Genomic DNA, 20,107 nt, shown 5'->3' on the forward strand with positions numbered 1-20,107 from the left:
GAAAATCACTGCCTTAGAGAATACAGACACTGTATGGTGAGGTACAACTTGTCTGTTCACAGCTCACATGACAAATTATTATGTTTTTCTATACCTAAAGGAGTCTTATTAATAGGTATTAGTGATGAGCGGACCTGAACCTCTATAAATGGGTCCCCGAATCTGGACTTCAACCACAATAGGTGCCAGCAATAGGTTTATTTCAAAAACAGATTTTAAGATATTTTTAAGTGTATAGTAAAGGCTATTATTGAACAGAGATTAAATATATTTTTTACATGCATTTTATTTTATTTCTGAAATTCTTATCTACATACAACATATATTTTCACAGAAGGTAAATGTTAAAATAATAGGATATTATGCTAAAAACACCATTTTGTTGTTCTTAAAGTACAATGAGGGTGGCACGGTGGCTGAGTGAGTAGCGCTTGTGCCTTGCAGTGCTGGGGTCCTGGGTTCTAATCCCACCCAGGAAAACATCTGCAGAGAGTTTGTATGTTCTCTCCGTGTTTGTGTGGGTTTCCTCCGGGTCCTCTGGTTTCCTCCCACACTCCAATACATACTGGTAGGATGTTTAGATTGTGAGCCTCATGGGGACAGGGACCAAATTGACATGCTTTGTGCAGTTCTGCATAATCAGTGTGCGCTATATAAATAAAGAATTATTATTATAAAATACATGCCAATAACACTAAAGGTATATAGCATCTTGTCGGATTATAAGGGGCACTAGTAATATAACACAGTATGAGGACAAAACAGTAGATATTACTGTATGGAGCATAAAGGAAAAACACAGTTTTGTACATAATGTGATATTATTCATGTTATTATTAGTGAACAATTTGGAAAATGTTAACCTTTTACAGCACTTTTTGTTTGGCCTTATATCTATCAGTAAATCTGTTTGGCACTATTTTATAATGATGTAGAATTGTAGATAGAGGTGAGATATAGGTAAGGATGGAAGCCAAAGATTAATGGTCAACAAATTACACAGCGACAATTCTTGGATAGAAGAAGACATCACTGTGGTCTGAGCTTAATAGACAATAAAAGGGAAATTGATTATACTACTCATAGAAGATGTCAGATGTGAGTCAAGATCTATTAACATGTTTAAAACTGTCCCTTTACATATAAAATGATTTCCTAGTTTTCAAGGACTTGAAAACAATAAAATAATGAGTCATAAAACTTTTGTCATCATTGTGTCAAACGAGCGCTGACTGAGACCATAAAACTGTAATGGAAACCGTGTAGACAAGTACGACTATAACGTATGATCTGAAAAAGAATATATCAATGATGTATCCAACGTGGATCCAATCACTGGTGACAAATTCCTCAGCATTCTTCTTCAGTTCCTCATGGATTGACACAATTCCCTTGAGAATTTTGAGGAGCACCTCCGAGTCCTGGTTAGCTGACAATTGCTTGTCATTGTTCTTTATATTCTCAGCATTGTAGTTTGCCAGAATCGCTGCACCAAGATAAAAGACAGAAGTTTATATTGAATATAATTCCACTGATTAACCAGATCTTTGTTACACATTGGGGCACATTTACTAGAAATCGGGGGGCGTGGCTGTCAGAAAACCCGACGGATTCGGAAAAACCGCAGAATTAAAAAAAAAATTGTGTCGCTAAAATAGCACTCACATACACCGAGACGGAGGAGGTGGATTCCAGCGGACTTCAGTGCAGCAGTGACACCTGGTGGACATCGTGCGCACGACTTTAGTGAATAACCAGCAGAACCCGAATCGGCGTCGGAGAACGCGCCGCTGGATCGCGACTGGACCGGGTAAGTAAATCTGCCCCAAAGTCTGTATGAAAACTGCTACAATTAGTTGCAGGACAGTTATTGCTACCAGTTAGTATTGGTGCCATACGGTTCAAAGCCGAAAAACAAAAATGATGGACATCTTTAGGATTCCTGGTATTTTTTAAAAAAATAACCTACCATTTATTTTTATATTTGGTAATTGCCCTCCTTGGCAACACAGAAATATCAGTAAAATGCAAAAAAGAACAACCAAGACTTTGTTATATCTGGGCTCTTAAAGGGGTTGGCCACTTTACTTTAAGTGTCTTGTAATTTTTAGAGAGCAGGACAGTAGGTAGCTCACCAATGTACATATTAAAAGTTCTGCTCTTTACATTTACATTTACATTCTTGAAATGTAAAGTAAAGCCTTGGTTCAGAAATGTATTTTACAAACAGAGAGGATAATATGAACGTCCATGACCACAAAGGTGTGAGGCAGAGAATAGATGATAGGGCAGCACAATGCCTTAGTGGTTAGCATTACAGCCTTGCAGCGCTGGGGAACTGGGTTCAAGTCCCAGAGTCAACATCGGCAAAGATAGTGTGATCTCTCCGTGTTTGCGTGGGTTTCCTCCGGGTCCTCTGGTTTCTTCCCACAGTCCAAAACATACTGGTATTTTGATTAGATTGTGAGCCCCATTGGGGACAGAGACCGATTTGGCAAGCTCTGTGCGCACTATATAAATAACGGAATTATTATTATTAATTAGATGATGCTCTATACAGGGGATGCCCTGGCCTTGCATCAGTGTACTATTGCACGTTATAGCTGAAATCTATGCCAGGCCAGACCTAATGCTAATTTTATTTTGGCTATGAAATCACTAAAATGTCGGAACCTCTTAGTAAGTCTGGCATGTCCTGAGCCAGTCTTAATAAATTCCCTGCAATCACTTACCAGTGCTACTATCTTTGTGCTCTGATACATAAGATTCATCAGTGGTTAATGTAATAAAATGATCCTTATCCTTTAAGCAGAGCCACTTCGTCATCTTCTTTAGGACCAGTGTTTTAAGCCATTTAGGGACTGGTCGCTGGAAATGCTTTTCGTGAACTATTCGCACTATGAAAATGCACTCGATCACACTGATCACCAGTAGCACCATGCAAATAACAAAATATGAACCTATTAAAAATGAATTAAAAAGGTTAGGCTAATGCTGGATAATAATGACTTTATACAGAATATAAATAGGGAATATCTAATATATACAGCTGAACATCAGGAAACATCAGGGAACTTAGTCATAGACGAGGATTTTTATTTGAAATGTTACCCTTAATGCTTTCCAAAATACACTTATTAACCACCATATACAGGAGCCATTGTCTGCTGCTGTTGTGGAATTAAGCAACCAATCAGAGCTCAGCTTCTATTTTGCTACAAGTCATTAATCTGTGCTTTGATTGGTAATGGTGGTTATTTATAATTGGTTTTCCTGGCCTTTTGTGGCATAAAAAAGTCTCAAAGTAGTCACATTGAGGTTTTTTTTTGGACTATTCACTGCTAATAAGTCTCATAGGACTACATACACCTCTTTATTAATCTGGTATAAACACAGAACTACTGCTACTGCAACACCTTGCAAAGCCAGATTCATGACTTGTGACTTTTGTAAAAAGTCAAATAAAAAGTATCACAGTCACTCCAGTCCCCCGTTGGTCTGTGCTGAGACATTTTATGCATTTTGAGACTTTTTTGGGACTTTTTGAAAAAAATCTGAATGGCCTCTGAGCTCCAAATATAGACACAGAACTGTCCCAAGGAGCTGGTCTAATAATAAATAACCCCCAATGAGTATAAGATGGCTTAAGTGTGACATAATATGAAGAGAGACAGAGAGAGACAAAGTGAGAGACAGAGACCTAGAGAGACAGAGGAGAGAGAGAGAGATAAGGAGTGGCACAGAGAGAAAGAGAAATAGAGATAGGGGCAGAGAGACAAAGGGAGAGGATGGGAGAGAGAAAGAACAAGAGAGAGAGAGAGACAGAAACAGAGAGACAGGGACAGTGGGACAATGAGAAATAGAAATATGTCATAACACGTGTCATTATGGCAAAAGGTTGACCCCTTGTCCATATATTTACAATTGACACATCTGCAACAAGGAAAGCCCACATCAGAATGGACCGCACGATCCCGAACACTATGTGACCTCCAATAACAAGACTGGTAAGTTTTAAAAGTCAAGGATCAGCACTTCACATCCTGGTACTTTAGACCAGTGTTTATTGATTTCGCTATGTCATTATTCTGGTCATTAAACGTTGAATTAAATGGAATTTTAAGTTTTTTGTTTAACATTTTTAGATTTAAGTAAATCTATTCTATCAGCCTTAACTAGGTTGTTCCATGGGTAGCCCTGTTCCCTAAATTTATTTGCCATACATGATATATTATCACCCCTTCTTTCTGAGTCACTTGTAATACGGTTGACTCTCAATGGTTGGCTATAGGATAGGGACTTCACCATAGCTCTTAGATGGCTACTTTCATATCTTAAGAGAGCGTTCCTGTCTGTAGTCTTGGTATAAATATTAGTTGGCAACTTATTATCCTACAAGATTAACTTTACATCCAAAAATTGCAATTCTTGAATGGAATAAATGACAGTAAATTTAATGGTCTCATCTATGTCATGCAAGTATGCAAGAAAATTCAACAGATTCTCTTCAGCACCAGTCCAAAGGAGGAAAATGTCGTCTATGTACCTCCACCAACTCAGACAATGTTTGAAGTAAGTGGAGGCATAGACGGCATCTTCATCAAGGATGCTCATGACTATATTGGAATAGGTGGGTGCCATGTTTGCCCCTATGGCCACTCCCATTAGTTGAAAATAAAAATCATCACAAAAAGAAAATAATTATTATGCAATACCAAGTCTAGTAACACCAGAATGAAATCCGTTACCTATCAGGTGACATATCATTTATAGTCTACTTCCTTTGGTTACATGTAATTCTCTTGTGTGGTTAATAGATGTATACAATGAAACTCAAATGAAACCAAATATATTTTACAGTCAGGTGGTATACATATTTCATTCAATTTATTGATGAAATTCGTGGTATCTCGTATGGATGATGAGCCAGATATTGCTAAGTGAATTAGTACCTTATCCAGAAAGGAGACTACGTTAGCAAAAATTGAACTAGACCCTGAAACAATAGGCCTACCAGGGGGGCATCTAAGCTTTTATGGAATTTAGGTAATACATATATGATTGGTGTGATAGGATGTTTCATTGTCAAATATCTATACATATCATCATCGATAATATTACCTACTAAAGCTTTATCCAGCATACATTGTATTTTTCACGCCAACATAAACTTTGGATCTGCGTTGATCCACTTGTATACTCTAGTAGCTGCACATTGTCTGTAAATCTCTGTGAAGTATGCGCTAGTGTCCACAATGATGGCAGCCTAGCCTTGTCAGCAGGTTTTATTTTTTTTCCAAATCTGAAGTCTCTTTGGAGTGCTGCTTTTTTTTCCTTCAATATTGGTGATGGACCTGAGGCCTTCATATCTCAATAAAGAATTCTTCATCAGTCATTTGATAAATAAATCTGTGGTTAAACCAGTCCTGTTACATGCAACCAATCAAGAAATTGAATTTCATCCCTAGAAAAAACTTTTGTAAATGTAATATTTTTGTCAATTGCGTTAACATACATATTAAATGGTTCCATTTCCTAATAGAAGCAAGATATCATCTATGTATCGCCACCACTCAACAAAATCCTGAAAGTTGCGGAGCACAGAGGAACTCCTCCTTTTTTATACTTGTTTCCATATGTCCCATCGCTAATCTGTAAAGGGAACATGCTCAAATCGCCGCTTATCTTGCCGCACTGCCCATGCGCACCAGCCAAAAATGTCTTCTTCTTATGTGTAAAAAGGTGACTGGCTTGCAGGTAATCCTGTTCATAGTAATAAATGAATAGAAGGAGACTGGGGGCAGGTCATATTCCAGAAGGTGGGACCCTTAATTTTGAACTTATGATAAAATGACACTTTGCACCCACTTCTATACATATATTATCACTATGTGACTAGATATTGTTTAACTTTCACTAAATACATATACGTATATACTCGAGTATAGCCGACCCGAGTATAAGCCGACCCGAGTATAAGCCGAGACCCCTAATTTTACCAACAAAAACTGGGAAAACCTATTGACTCAAGTATAAGCCGAGGGTGGGAAATTCATTGGTCACGGACCCCCCAGTATATAGCCAGCAATCCCACAGTAGTATATAGCCAGCCCCCTGTAGTATACAACCAGGCGGCCCCCTGTAGTATACAGACAGCCTGCCCCCAGTAGTATACAGCCAGCCCTGTGGCGGCCCCAATGCGCAGCGCGGCTCCCCAATGTCAGAGCGGGTCCTCTTCTGTCTTCTTTCTTCTGCAACAGCCTGCAGCGAGCGGCCAAGCCACCTCCTGGCCGGCAGGCGCATACTATAATGCGGTTGCTGCTGACGTCATACTATGCGCCGGGAAGAAACATGGCCGCACCCTACAGGCTGTTACAGAAGAAAGAAGACAGGCGCGGAAGACAGAAGTGGAGCCACGCTGACATTGGGGAGCCACGGTGCGCATCGGGGCTGCCGGAGGGTGAGTATACAAGTTTTTTTTTAAGTGCTGGGCTCGTGTATTGACTCGTGTATAAGCCGCGTTTTTTTGTGCTGAAAAACTAGGCTTATACACAAGTATATATGGTAATCATGTTATGTTTTTAATCACTATGCATGTAATGTGTTGAACTTTGTTCTGACCAATGGGATTCACTGTTGGCCCTTAAATAGCTGGTATGTTTTCACTGTGATTATGCTTAAAAAAGCTGGTTGCTATCACGAAACAATGGAATTGCAATGGAATAAAGTGCTGCCTATTTCCAGATTTATTTAGATAGATATATACACTCACCGGCCACTTTATTAGGTACACCTGTCCAACTGCTCGTTAACACTTAATTTCTAATCAGCCAATCACATGGCGGCAACTCAGTGCATTTAGGCATGTAGACATGGTCAAAACAATCTCCTGCAGTTCAAACCAAGCATCAGTATGGGGAAGAAAGGTGATTTGAGGCCTTTGAACGTGGCATGGTTGTTGGTGCCAGAAGGGCTGGTCTGAGTATTTCAGAAACTGCTGATCTACTGGGATTTTCACGCACAACCATTTCTAGGGTTTACAGAGAATGGTCCGAAAAAGAAAAAACATCCAGTGAGCAGCAGCTCTGTGGGCGGAAATGCCTTGTTGATGCCAGAGGTCAGAGGAGAATGGGAAGACTGGTTCGAGCTGATAGAAAGGCAACAGTGACTCAAATCGCCACCCGTTACAACCAAGGTAGGCAGAAGAGCATCTCTGAATGCACAGTACGTCGAAATTTGAGGCAGATGGGCTACAGCAGTAGAAGACCACACCGGGTGCCACTCCTTTCAGCTAAGAACAGGAAACTGAGGCTACAATTTGCACAAGCTCATCGAAATTGGACAGTAGAAGATCGGAAAAACGTTGCCTGGTCTGATGAGTCTCGATTTCTGCTGCGACATTCGGATGGTAGGGTCAGAATTTGGCGTCAACAACATGAAAGCATGGATCCATCCTGCCTTGTATCAACGGTTCAGGCTGGTGGTGGTGGTGTCATGGTGTGGGGAATATTTTCTTGGCACTCTTTGGGTCCCTTGGTACCAATTGAGCATCGTTGCAACGCCACAGCCTACCTGAGTATTGTTGCTGACCATGTCCATCCCTTTATGACCAGAGATTGGTGATGTTAAGTTTACTCTCATGTCAACCTGATTTGTTCTCCTGCTTTCTTCATTACTTTATTAAATAGAGAATTCATTTAAATTATACATAAGAGTTTTACCTATTAGTGGCGTTCCAGAGGGAGGAGAGCTATCCGATACCACAAGCAGGAAAACAGAATATCCTAAGAGGAGGGTGATCTTGAAAGCTGTTCTTTCTCCGCTTTCCGGGGGTAAATAAAATCCAGCAATATTAAGGATCATGAGCAACAAGCTGGGTAATATCAGGGTCACAATATAAAACACTGGTTTTCTTTTTATTATTATCTAAAAAAAAATATGAAGGGAAAAACAGCAAAAAGTTTCATATTTGTACAAGATTACACCAAAAATAAGTTCTCTCCCCTCTATTAGAAGATTAGTACCATAAGTTATACATTAAAGTTAATGTCCTTAATAAAGATTTTAATTTTAGTTCTTGTGACTTTAAGTTATTGCATTTCTAAAAACAGATCCTTTTCTTTGATTTTAAGCAAATGAAGGCAACAAATTTTGCTATGGAAATCTTCACACAAAACTTATGGTTGACTTTTCAATCAACTAAGTCTCAAAAATATTAAAGGGGTTTTCTGAGAGTAATGAAAAAAAAAACTAAAGGTGGCCGGAGGGGGCTGCGTAAAAAAAAAAAGATCTACTTACCTTTCGGTGCCCTCCCGTATCTCACGCTGCTGTCGCTCTGGTCCGGGCGCCATGTAAACAAACATGGCCGCCGGAGCAGCGCTGGACTCAGCTTCCAGCCGGACCCGACAACCTTCCGGCCCCCATACACAATGCTGTGAATAGGGACGGGTAGGAGTGGCGGGACACCAGAAGGCGCCGGAAGATCTTTATTTTTTTTAAGCAGCCCCCTCCACTTTTAGATTTTTTTTCATTACTCTCGGACAACCCCTTTAAGTAAGACAGGTCAAAAGCTTGAGGTGCCATTCACCAGCTGCAGGAGCACTCACTGGTGGGTTTTTAAGTTAACCTTGTGCCAAAATCATAATGGATTTCAGCTATAGTCTTGGTTTTCTGGGGGAGATTATAGTAAATATGGTGAGCTGAAGCCAAATATTCGTGCAGGGCATAATTCCAACAAAACTGTCAGAAAGTTGGCTTATTACATAACTTCTCCAACAGAAAACTGGGAGAAAAACATAGTATATCCCCCCAAACGTCTCACCTGACCTTCTGTCACATCAGCACTTTAACCTCCCACTGCCTAATGTCATCTCACAATAGCATTGAAAGTTTGAGCGAACTGTGGGAGAGGATATCTCCTGGACAGTGTAACAGCCTTTGAAGCTACAGCATGGAGGGTCTCTAGTAACAACCCCAAGAGCCCCTCAGGCTCATTAGCATAACTATAAGAGTTGATTTTAGAAGGAAGGAGGCTGTGAATAACAAATATATACGAAGATTGCCATAGTTGCCGTGCCTGGATCTATGACCAAGAGCTCTTGATTCTTTAGATTTAATTTCACAAATAAGAAAAAAAAAAAAGGACAAGGAACTATTAACTTACGTAGAACAAAGTCTCCCCAAAGCTTTGGTTGTAATATGTCATTATTTTGGAGCTGGGGACTACATTGAGAATTTCCCATTCCCCATCACTCGCAAACATACTGGTAAAGCTCTTCAACATGTTGTTATCTATTCGAAGACGAACATTAATATCTTGTGCTGAAAATGAAAAAGTTAAAAAGAAAAAAACTTACTTGTAGGAAAACATGGATCATAAACTGGGGTGAATATTCTATATATGACAAATGTATAATTAGTGGTCATTCCTGATAAAGAAAGCCACAGCTTCAGAGCCACCAATTATGGAGAACAATACAATCTCTATTTTAGTAACCCTGCTTTATTTCGGTGGGGTTTTTCTGCTGGTCACATGTATCTTAGTGGTTTTTCCTTATTGATACATGTGACTTTTGAGGAGTTACGGTCTTTAGAAAATTTGCAACTTCTTAAACTAAAGTAAAAAAAAGTTAATAAAACGTATTGCAAACAGCTGTATCTATTTCCTACACCTGGTAGGGAGCAGTTGCAACTTTCAAACACTGCAGAAAAAACAAAAATGTTACAAATAAAGAAGAAAAAGTCAAGCTAAAAATGAGATCCATGTACTCCTGTGACACTTTAACCCCTTTCTGCCAAAGATTTTTTTCAGTTGCTCACTTCCTGACTTGCAGAAACCATACTCAAAGAGGACCTGTGAGAGTCATTTGGGAACATAAACCCATTACAGGTCCTTATGGCTGTACGTAAAAAAAAAAAATTATGTGATGTGAGTCTGATGAGACACATCAGAAGATCCCGCGCCGCGATAATGCCCCAACTTCATTGCGCATGCATCTATGGATCTCACGCAATGAAGCCAGGGTGTACTACACCAACTTCACTTGCTGCCGTGCAGTCACTAAAGGGAAAGAGGAACAAGGTGAGTATAAGATCGCTATATATGATCACTTAAAAATACTACAGGGAAATCTGGGACACCGTAAGGACCTGTGGGTGGTTTATTGTGCCAAATTACCATGACAGTGGGACCGTAATCTACGTGGTACTCGGTTTTCATCAGAGCCCGCCGCAAAGGGGGTTGGTCTTGCTGTTACTTGGTGCCACCAGGTTGTTCCACAGGCGCGACTTTGTCCGTGGTGGCAGCCAAGGACGAGATACAGAAACAGCAGGTGGTCAAGGCAGGTGACAATGGTTCAAGGTCAGGGACAGAGCAGGAGGTCAGAGCTGGCAGCAAAGGAGCAGAGTTGGGAATGGGTCAGGGGTCACAACAGAAGGTCAACCCACAACTCTCAGAATAAAGCTTTCTCAATGACATATAGCGCAAAGATCCAGTGGGGGATGCTGGGAGAAGCTGGCCTTAAAGGAATCCCAGAAGTGGCCAGCAGCAATCAATGGTGTACAGGCACTTTAAATTTGCGAGTGCTGGAGTGCACGGGCCCTAGGGAGCGGGGAGTGAGGATGGGGAGAGAAGCGGACACCGCCACAGAGAGGGGCACGGGTGTGCTTGCAATCTGAGATGGGGATTACAGGGCCACCCTTGACAGAAAGGTTCCCTTTAACATCTGTTTCGAATTTAATTATTTTTTTTTGTTTAGCCATCCTCCTTATAAGGTCTTCATTCATTTTCTTCCTTGAAAAGACCCCCCCCCCCCATGCAATCACAGCGATTCTCTATTTATATAGGTTTTGCTTATTGTGATTAAAATGCACCCATCAATGCACCCTTATTGTGCTTCAAAGGACATCTACCATCAGTTTCCCCGATGGTAGAGTAGTACATCTTACAAGGTCCTGATGAATTGTTCTGCTCAGAACTTGATTTTTCATAACCCTGTACACCATGCTTTCAGCAATATAGAGTTATTAAAATAATGCTAATCAGGCTGAGGTGCTCCCCCATTACTCTTCCAGTCCCGCCTTGGGCCTCCTGGTCCCGCCCCTGTTCAGAGTGCAGAGAGCAGGTGATGTCAGTGACCAGGTAGGACTGAAACTGTAATGAGTGAGTGTATATATTGTAAGCGAGGCGCTCGGAGGTGCAACGGAGACGTAAGCTGTAGCGCCTCAGCCTGATTAGCATAATTTGTATAACTCTATATTGCAGAAATCACTGCATACGGGGTTAAAAGAAACAAAGTTCTGAGAAAAACATCAGAACATGAGGAGCTTGTAAGTATCATCATCAGATGCTATTCTGATAAATTTTCTCCATAAGATAAAGACACCATCTGTAAATGGCTACCAAACCAGTATCTGTACCCAATGCTGATTGGTTATATTGCAAGGCCTGTTAAAGGGTCGCACATTGATTTATTTGGTAGCTACCTCTAGTAGGTGACTCGAGAGGAAGCTTACTTCCTTTTAACTTTTAACCCAGGAAGCATTGTTACACTGACTGGGAAGAGAGCCCACATCCCCAAGTATAAAATATTCTATCTTAATGGTAAGACCTATATTCATTATGACTAACTAATAATTGACTATTCCAAAGTAGATGTGTTTCTGCAGAAACTTACATGTATGGCTCCAGCTAGTGAACGTAAGGGAGCAGTTGTGTTGATCAAATGGAAAATAATAGATGTTGAAGTTGCAGGTAGATTTGATTTGAAAGGGCTTGCTGTAAAAGACACTGCCATTATAGTCAATGTAGACATAGGTGTCCTCTGGAGGCTTTTTCACATCCACCCTGTAAATCAAATTATAGTTAGTTGCTGAACTACTTCTATCAAATTATCAATAAACACAGAAAATCTGAGATATGGAAGATAATGGGGGAATTCCCTGCACTAGATGAGGTGTGTTCCTTCACCTCGCAGGTTGTGCTGGGTACATGAAGAGGTTTGTGCGACCTGCCTGGCATAGGACTGCCCTATGACCTGCGTTAGGAGCTGGTATGGGCTATAGCTAATGTGCCTAGCTAGTGGTGCCGGCTGGCCCAAACCTGTACATGCTCCTCCCTACCCACTTACCATAGATGTGGCGTAAAGGGAGGAGAAGTATAAGTACCAACCATGTCTTTAAAATCCCTCCCTATATGATTTGCAACAAGTCAGTAAAATGGGGTTTATGAGAGGGAGTTTCTGTATTTATTTTGGTGCCGGTGATCATCAAAGGGCCTTGACATTGATACTGTGAGAGCAGGGGTCTCACAGAAGTGGCACTTTGAGCGCTCTCAGTGGGCACTCAGGCTGTTGCCCCAGCACAGAATTCACCAGACAGGACTTGAGGCCCAGGTAGCCCAAAACGTGAAGCATCTTGGTCTAGCTGAGACTGCAGGAAGAGAAGGTGAGGACATGGTCAGATTATCATTGGAGCCATTGAAGCTCCTGCTCTTGGCCCCTCAATTTTTCATTTTCAGGGAAGCTCCAGTGGCAATCTGAATTTTCCCACCTTCTGTCAACGATATTGGTGTCCTCAGGACCCTTGAAAGCTGTGGTATAGTAAGGAGCAAGAAGATTTTAATAATTTAATGCTAGAATTGCCGTGTTGGCACTTTGCAATAAATAAGTGGGTCTGGTTTGCATTTTGGACACTCGGTCTCTAAAAGGTTCGCCATCACTGCTCTAGGTGCTAGAATATTCTTTATGTGCTTTGATGTCAGTTTTTATGTGCTTTTTGTTTTTTGGGTCCAGTGTACTCTTGTTTACCTAACCCTGGCTATGCCTGTTCCCGTGTCCTACTCCTATGAACCAAACGTTGCACTCCTGTGTGCTATATCTGGCAAACATGAGTGATCGCTCACTCCTGTATAATGAACGCTGCATAGAACACACGGCAATAGAATTTCTCCAGGTACCTAATACTCCATCTTAATACTGACTATAAACAACAATGCCAGTGATTGCATTGGATTCCAGATATGAGAGCCAACAGTAATAAAATGTGGTTATGTATACTTACATTTCAATAACCATTATATCTGGTAACCATATCCAATGTGTTGGTATTGAAATTTTTGTAATATTATCAAACTTCTCTGGATCCCAAGTAAGAAACTCGTCAACCCATGACTGTACAGCATAAGAGAGAAAAAGCAATAAATATCTCACCAAACTTTTTTTTAAGGTTCACATTTTTTTAAATTTAAATTTATATTTTGTTCCAAAAAGTAGTCAAGGAATCGGGAATGGATCTTTGGATGTGTAGCCCTTCTCTGCATTACACAGTGCTAATAGATTCTGACTCAGGTTTATTGTGGATTCTATAAACCTCCCTGTCCATGTCACTTTTTGGATTTCTACGACCCACACACCACTATGGGCATGTTGGGGTGTAGAACGGGCAGTGAGTGGGGCGGGTTCCAGAGTCCACACCAGAATTAAAGCGGAGAGTAGAATCTACAGAATCTAAAAAATATCCAGAATATTACACTGTATGATTTGTAAAGAATTGATTTTAGTTTTATAGCTTGAGATAAATATTTGATTACTTACCAAGCAGCTAGACTTCTGTCTCTCTCCGACCTGTTAGTTTTTCTTTAACAAGCTCCTCCCACTCTGCACTTATTAACAGTATTAATTGCACCTGTTTGAGCTCATTAATCATTATTCAAGACACCTGTTCACACATCCAACCTCTCCATCATGGGCAAGACCTAAGTGCTGTGTAAGGACACCAGTGACAAAATTACAGACATGCACATGGTGGGGATTGGCCAATAGGTAAGCAGCTTGGTGAGAAGGCAACAGGTGCACAAGATGACTCCCAATCTTCCCAGGGCTGGGGCTCCATGCATTGTGGGATGATTCTGAGAATGGTCAAAAATCAGCCAAGAACTACACGGGAGGACCTGGTCAATGAAGCAAGCTGTCACCACAATCTCAAAGAATACAATGTTGTGGATTAAAATACTGCAGGGTCCCCTAGCTCATGTAAGCACATGTAAAGGCCTGTTTAAAATTTGCCAATGACTATCTGAATGATCCAGAGGAGGCATGGGAGAGGGCCATGTTGTCTAATGAGACCAAAATAGAACTTTATTATGGTATCAACTTCACTTGGTATGTTTAGAGGATAAGTACTACTCCTGGAATATCATCCCAGCTGTGAAACATAGGAGTGGAAAAATCATATTTTGGTGTTTTTTCTGTGTAGGGGGCAGGGCGACTGCACCGTATTGAAGGGAGGATTGATGGTTCATGTAAAACAAAATTTTGGCCAACAGCCTCATTCCAGTAAGAGCATTAAAGGTGGGTCATGGCTGGGTCTTCAAGGATGACAATGACCCAAAAAACACATCCAGGGCAACTAAGAAGTGGCTCTGTAAGAAGCATTTCAAGATCCAGGAATGGCTTCATCTGTAGACCATAACCCAATTGAAATTTTTTTGAGGGATCTAGAGCTAAATGGTTGAAAAGATCTCTATGGGGAGTGGGCCCAAATTTTTGCACAGTGGGGCTCCTTTACTTACCCGGTCCTGTCGTGATCCAGTGGCGCGTTCTCCGACGAGGATTCGGGTCTTCCGGCGATTCAGCAAGCTCGTGCGTGGTGTCACTGCTGCGCCAAGGTCCGCCGGAGTTCACCATTTTATTCCCGGTGCATTTGAGTGCTTGATTTTGCGACACACTTAATTTTTGAAATTCCGCGGTTTTTCCCAATCCGTTGGGTTGTCCGACGGCCACGCTCCAAGATTTCTGTCGCGTGAAAGGTGGCGCAATTGTGTTGAAATCCGATCGCATGCGCCAAAATCACGGCGGAATTCGGCGCAAGACGGAAAAAGTCGGAGAACCCGACGAAAGTGTGGCTACGGAGCCCTTTATTTAAGGTATTTAAGAAGTGTCTGCACCACTATTGTGGTGCACGCAACCCTTTTGTGGCGCAGTTGCGTAGCTTCCATACGGCACAAATAAGGGGGTGTGCAGCCGGTTAGTCCGACTGATGCGGATTGAGCGCATATATAAAAGTACATCATATACACACACATACAGTATATACACACCATGGACACATAAAGCATATACATATCACAGATATAAATACATTTACAGCATATATACATCACATATTATAATGTTATAATGGTGCACATCCTCCATTTTTTAGTGTGTCAGGTCGAATGATGGGGCCCCCTGATACTGCGGGCCCCATAGCAGCTGCTATGGCTGCTACCACTATAGGTATGCCCCTGATATTGATTCTGACACTCTGTGTAACTATACCATGTGAGTGTTGCTAGTAGCATTATTATTCCCAGATTGCAACATGATTCGGAAAAATTTCCTTAAATCGATGTGTTACATAAAAACTAAACATTTATATCTCAAGTTTGTTAAGAATATAAAAATTGGAATGTACCTGTGAATACCAGCTGTACGTGGAGAACACTTGATTTCTTTCATCCTGATGACATGGGGCGAGACATAGGTTTATGATAATTTGTACCAGAAGAAATAAAAAATTATACATAATGTACAAAGCCAGAACTGCTCAGAAGTCAAATGCAGAAATTGAGGTTTCTGTCGTGCTGTGCAATGCAGGATGTCCACAGCAATGCCTGAGAGGGTGTAGAGGGTGCACTAAGGGGTCGATAAGATGTTTCTTACAGGGATATCAGTACTATGAATATATTGGGCCCCGCATCGGCACTGGAATATGCCTTTATGTCCAGAATTTTGGGGAGTGGTGGACACAGTACAGCTGAGCCACCAAACTGGTGCAGACACTTCATAAATACATGTGTAAGTCAGACAGAAAACTGCCCTAGCCAGTATGATAAATGTGGACCATTATCTTAACATTCTACTTTGGGGTCCAGCAGCTTTAAGTTACACCTTTGTGTATAACTATTTCAGACAGAGAATGAGTTACAAGCTGCATTTGTTGTCTCATGTTATGTGTAGTGATAGGATAGACTGAGAGGCTTAGGAGCTCTGAAATAGTTAATAGATGGGAGTTGGGGAGAAGGGTCAGGAGAAGGTTCGAGAGCATCTTGGCGGGCCAGTGGGGTAGTAGCTGATTGGCTGAAAGAGGAGGGGTTAGAGGGTAATAAAGCTTGGCCCATGAGGGATTCTGGGGTCTTACTTTCATAGAAGCACAAGACGTCCGCCCACCCTTCCTGCTTTGTTCAAGATCATGACAGGAATAGAGAATCCTGGTTTAAGGACAAGGTTTTACCGATTGTATTGGTACTGTTATTATGTTCAAAATTAATAAAGCTGTGGCCACCCCACAATTTCTTCCTCTAAAGATCAGTCTGGAGGGGTAGAATCACGTTAGATGCCCATATATTGGGCCATAACGAACCAAGAGATAAGGTCCGTGGAGAACATAGTATCGAACTGGATTTTTATCTGCAGCTCACATTCCCAACTATATCTTAAAAGGGAATTAGTCATTAGTTTTGACCGTAAGAAAATGGTAGACAGGGCTCGCTATAGGCACTAGAGAGCAGTATAACTATAGCTTTGTGTGTGTAGTAAGTAGCAACTGGGCTGTAAAAAGTGAACTTTTAATCCAGATTTGCAGCTTCTGCAACTCCAATGGGTGGATCTTTCAGTCTGAAGAGCTTTCTGTTCTTTGCAATGAACTGTTCCAGAGCCCCTCCCCACTGCTCTGAAAGACTGCTGAAAGTATCTAACCAAAATACAGTACAGTACATAATTTATAATATTGGTCATATTTTTTTTATATAACAGAGGGTAAGCTACAATGAATATTTCATACCCTGCCTATGGGGGCTGTTTGCGAAAAATGCAAATACATTTCTCAGGATGCGACAAGGAAAACAATGGCTCCTTAGCTAACTTGTAAGGCAGCCCCCTTCACAGCAAGCATGACTTGATGTTAAGGGGTCTGCCTTACAAGTTAACTAAGGGGGATATAAGTAATAAAAGGCAATGATAAAGCAATACACAGATCTCAATCTTATATTGATTTACAGTATCCAGAGGAAAAACTACTGAGCATAAGAGTTCTAGTATATCAGTGTATTTCAGTAAAATCTCTGTTTTAGGGGTGACTAGAAGCCCCCGCCAGCCCCACCCGTGCTTTCAACCATGGTTTATAAAGAGTGTAAAAATAAAGTGCGCCTTGCAATGCAAATCCTTGGCTCCGGCATTGGGATAATCATGTTCTGCTTTTGTTTCATAACATTTGATTAAAAACAAATTAGTCTTCGAGCTTTAAATTGGGTTTGCATGATTTGCTATTGTGGCTTTCCTCCTGTGAGGAATGATAATAAGATTTCCTGTAATTTCCAGTGTATTCCTCTATATTATAGTAACAACCCAGCTTTTTCATTGTTCCTCCCCACTACATACATAAAGCCTCAAATCAACACTCGGAGGGATCTAAAATACTAAGTTTGGGAAAGGCAAGACAAAATAAGTAACAAACTCTAAGACTCACCACTTCCAAGATGGCGTAGATATTGAACTCTTCTATATATACATCGGTTGACTTTCTCCAGTCTTGCACAGGTCTCACCCCCTTGTTGTACCCATGCATTAGATGGTCTATAAGTCTTACGTGGTGCGGTTTTAGAGATGGTTTGTTTCCCTGGGCTGAAATGCAGGTTAGTTTGGAGAATATAGTATATGTATAGGTAGGTGGTCTATCACCTATATAACACTAGTCCTTCATGTAAACTTACCTCTGCATATTTTGATGAGAAATAGAATCCATATCCCCAGTGAAGTCCATTTATACTGCATTTCTTGAGTTTTTCCAATAGATTCTTAATGCCGATAGTCAGTGTGATCCTAGTATCTCATTCGGCTTGGTAGTTCTATATCCAGTGTCCTCCCTGCCCACCCACCGCATGACGCCAGACGCTCTCTAATGCCGGTCTTTTCAATTAGTTGATCACTACATTAAAGCCATGTCAGCTATGAGTGTGCAAATGAAAGTACTTAATAGTATAATGGAAATGTAATAGCCCCTTGTGGTTGTCAGACAGGATCAGGGAAAAAGTTTACCTTCTCGGCATAGAAAAAAAATGCAAAAACCTGTGTAAACACCAGAGCCAGATAACAAATGTATAATGGGGGATCAATTTCTACACGTGTCATCTTTGTCATCTGAAGACGATCTGTAAGCTGGCAGTCATCTGTGTTGTTCCTCTGTTATTTCTCCAGAAGATATGATATCTTTGAGCCTATCATTTGACTTCTTGTCTCACTATGATCTAATACTTTCCAGCCGGTGCAGACAAATTGTTGTTCTTTTTTAAGGATTTGATAAATCACAACAAGTTAGATGAAACCGTGAAAAAAGTACCACCTATATCCGCAATTCAAGATTAAGGGTGCTGGGGGCCCCTAGGCGCAAACTGTTGGGGGCCCTCCCCACAAAGTTAGTGTTGCTAGTAATACATATATACATCACCCCTAGTAATAAGTATATGCATGGCCCCCACCCCCTGTAACACATATATAGATGGCCCCCACTCCCTGTAACACTTATATAGATGGCCCTCACCCCCAGTTACACATATATAACCCCCAACCCCAGTAACACATATAAAGATGGCCCCCACCACCAGTAACTCATATATAGACATCCTTTAACCCCCTTCTCTTCCCTTGCGGTGCCGTTTGTCACGTCACTGCACCGCCAAAGGCAGGACAGCGATGTCCTGTGTTCACTGATAGTTCAATGGCAGAGCAGGGAACCTATTGTTCCCTCGCTCTGCCATACACCGAAGTGTCTTGGATATTGCCCACTTCTCTGAATTGGCTGTCAAAGCCGGTTCAGAGGCAAGTTGGGTAGCAGGACCCGCGTAAATTGAGGAAGATTCTGGTGGCGACTCCCCGTATCACCCACACTTGGCCCCTTTAAAGGCAAAGTGGTGAGCCCCCTGGGCCGTCTGCCCTTGGAGATCTCCCTATAATCCGGCCCCGTCTATCCGCAACATAAGCTGAGGCTAAGTGCTGAGGCTGAGGCTAAGTGCTGGCAGTTTCTGGCGTGGTTCCACAAGCTGATAAGCTTTCTAAAATCGGGCTTACCTATGTGTGGCCACCCATCATTTTCAGCCTGAGTAAAATAAATGGTATTTCATTTTGTTTTTGTAATATGTTTTCAAACATAAAAACACCATGCGAACGTGTTGCTTTCCAACTTTTCACCCATTGAATCTTCTTACATGAACTTTGCGATGGAAGCATTTGCAATGTTCTCATTTTCCTCCCTACCCAAATCTTCTACTCACACTTCAAGTTTTCAGATTTTATTTTCTATTATGTCATTTAAAGAGATACTGTTAATGTATTTAATGGTATGTGTATGTGCTTCTTTAAAATACCACTATGTAGTCGCTGGAACGGCAATCATCAGCACTTTCTGTGTTTTAAAGATGATGCAAGCAGGGGTAGCATCGTGGAACCTGCAACCTCTGTGAGAAGCGTGTGGCATGCACGTGGAGCAAGAAGCTGTACAAATGTTAGAGTTTTATGCATAATGGGGAGATGGGGAGATGGGGAGATGGGGAAGGGGGAGAGGGGACTGCTATGCCCCATATCAAAGAGGGTGGGGTGATGCTGTTCCCCATATCAAAGCTGGCGTTTGCTGTACTCCATATCAAATAGGAGTGCAGTGCTCCATATGAAAGGTGGGTGTGAGGTACCCCCTATTTCAAAGTGCGATCCAGTGCTCCATATGAATGGGGGCTGGGGGGTGCTATGCCCTATATCAAGGGAGGGGGTTGCTGTTCCCAATATCAAAAAGGAGGAGTGACCTATATCAAAGGGTTACATTGTAAACTGGGTGCGCTTGCTCCATTTCAAGGGGGAGGTACTGTGCTCTATTTTAAAATAGGTGTGCTGTCCTCTTTTTCAAAGTAAGTGGGTGCTCTGTTCCATTTTAAAGTGGGGTGATGTGCTAAATCGATTAATAAGGACATGATGGTGTTAAATATGAATTAATGAGGGATCAACTATATGGTAGTATATACTAAAATATTGAGGGTCAAAGTGGATCATCTGTATAAGCAAAGGACACATTCTGGTCAGTT

At 41.4% G+C, this 20,107-nt stretch overlaps 1 protein-coding gene and 1 long non-coding RNA gene across 2 annotated transcripts; both read right to left on the bottom strand.

Annotated features, from left to right (window-relative positions):
* Positions 1–851: 851 nt before the first annotated feature.
* LOC140065892 (5-hydroxytryptamine receptor 3A-like) lies at positions 852–13,704 on the bottom strand. Its single transcript, XM_072113451.1, has 7 exons — positions 13,684–13,704; positions 13,060–13,169; positions 11,676–11,845; positions 9,164–9,321; positions 7,722–7,926; positions 2,733–2,960; positions 852–1,486 (listed from the first exon to the last, which is right to left on the bottom strand). The coding sequence occupies exons 1-7, from the start codon at positions 13,702–13,704 to the stop codon at positions 1,218–1,220; spliced, it is 1,161 nt and encodes a 386-aa protein (XP_071969552.1). The 3' UTR covers positions 852–1,217.
* Positions 13,705–15,454: 1,750 nt separating this feature from the next.
* Positions 15,455–17,851, bottom strand: LOC140065666 (uncharacterized). Its single transcript, XR_011848004.1, has 3 exons — positions 17,750–17,851; positions 17,506–17,660; positions 15,455–15,498 (listed from the first exon to the last, which is right to left on the bottom strand). It is a non-coding gene; the product is annotated as an uncharacterized lncRNA (long non-coding RNA).
* Between the last annotated feature and the right edge of the window lie 2,256 nt (positions 17,852–20,107).

Source organism: Engystomops pustulosus, chromosome 6 (genome assembly GCF_040894005.1).
Source record: "Engystomops pustulosus chromosome 6, aEngPut4.maternal, whole genome shotgun sequence".
NCBI classification, from domain to species: Eukaryota; Metazoa; Chordata; class Amphibia; order Anura; family Leptodactylidae; genus Engystomops; species Engystomops pustulosus.

Coding starts and splice junctions, on each gene's coding strand:
- LOC140065892 (XM_072113451.1), bottom strand. CDS start 13,704: ATGATTAATGAGCTCAAACAG. Junction 11,846..13,059: donor GATATAATGGTTATTGAAAT/GTAAGTATACAT, acceptor TTTGATTTACAG/GGTGGATGTGAAAAAGCCTC. Junction 2,961..7,721: donor CTCTGGAACGCCACTAATAG/GTAAAACTCTTA, acceptor CATTTTTAATAG/GTTCATATTTTGTTATTTGC.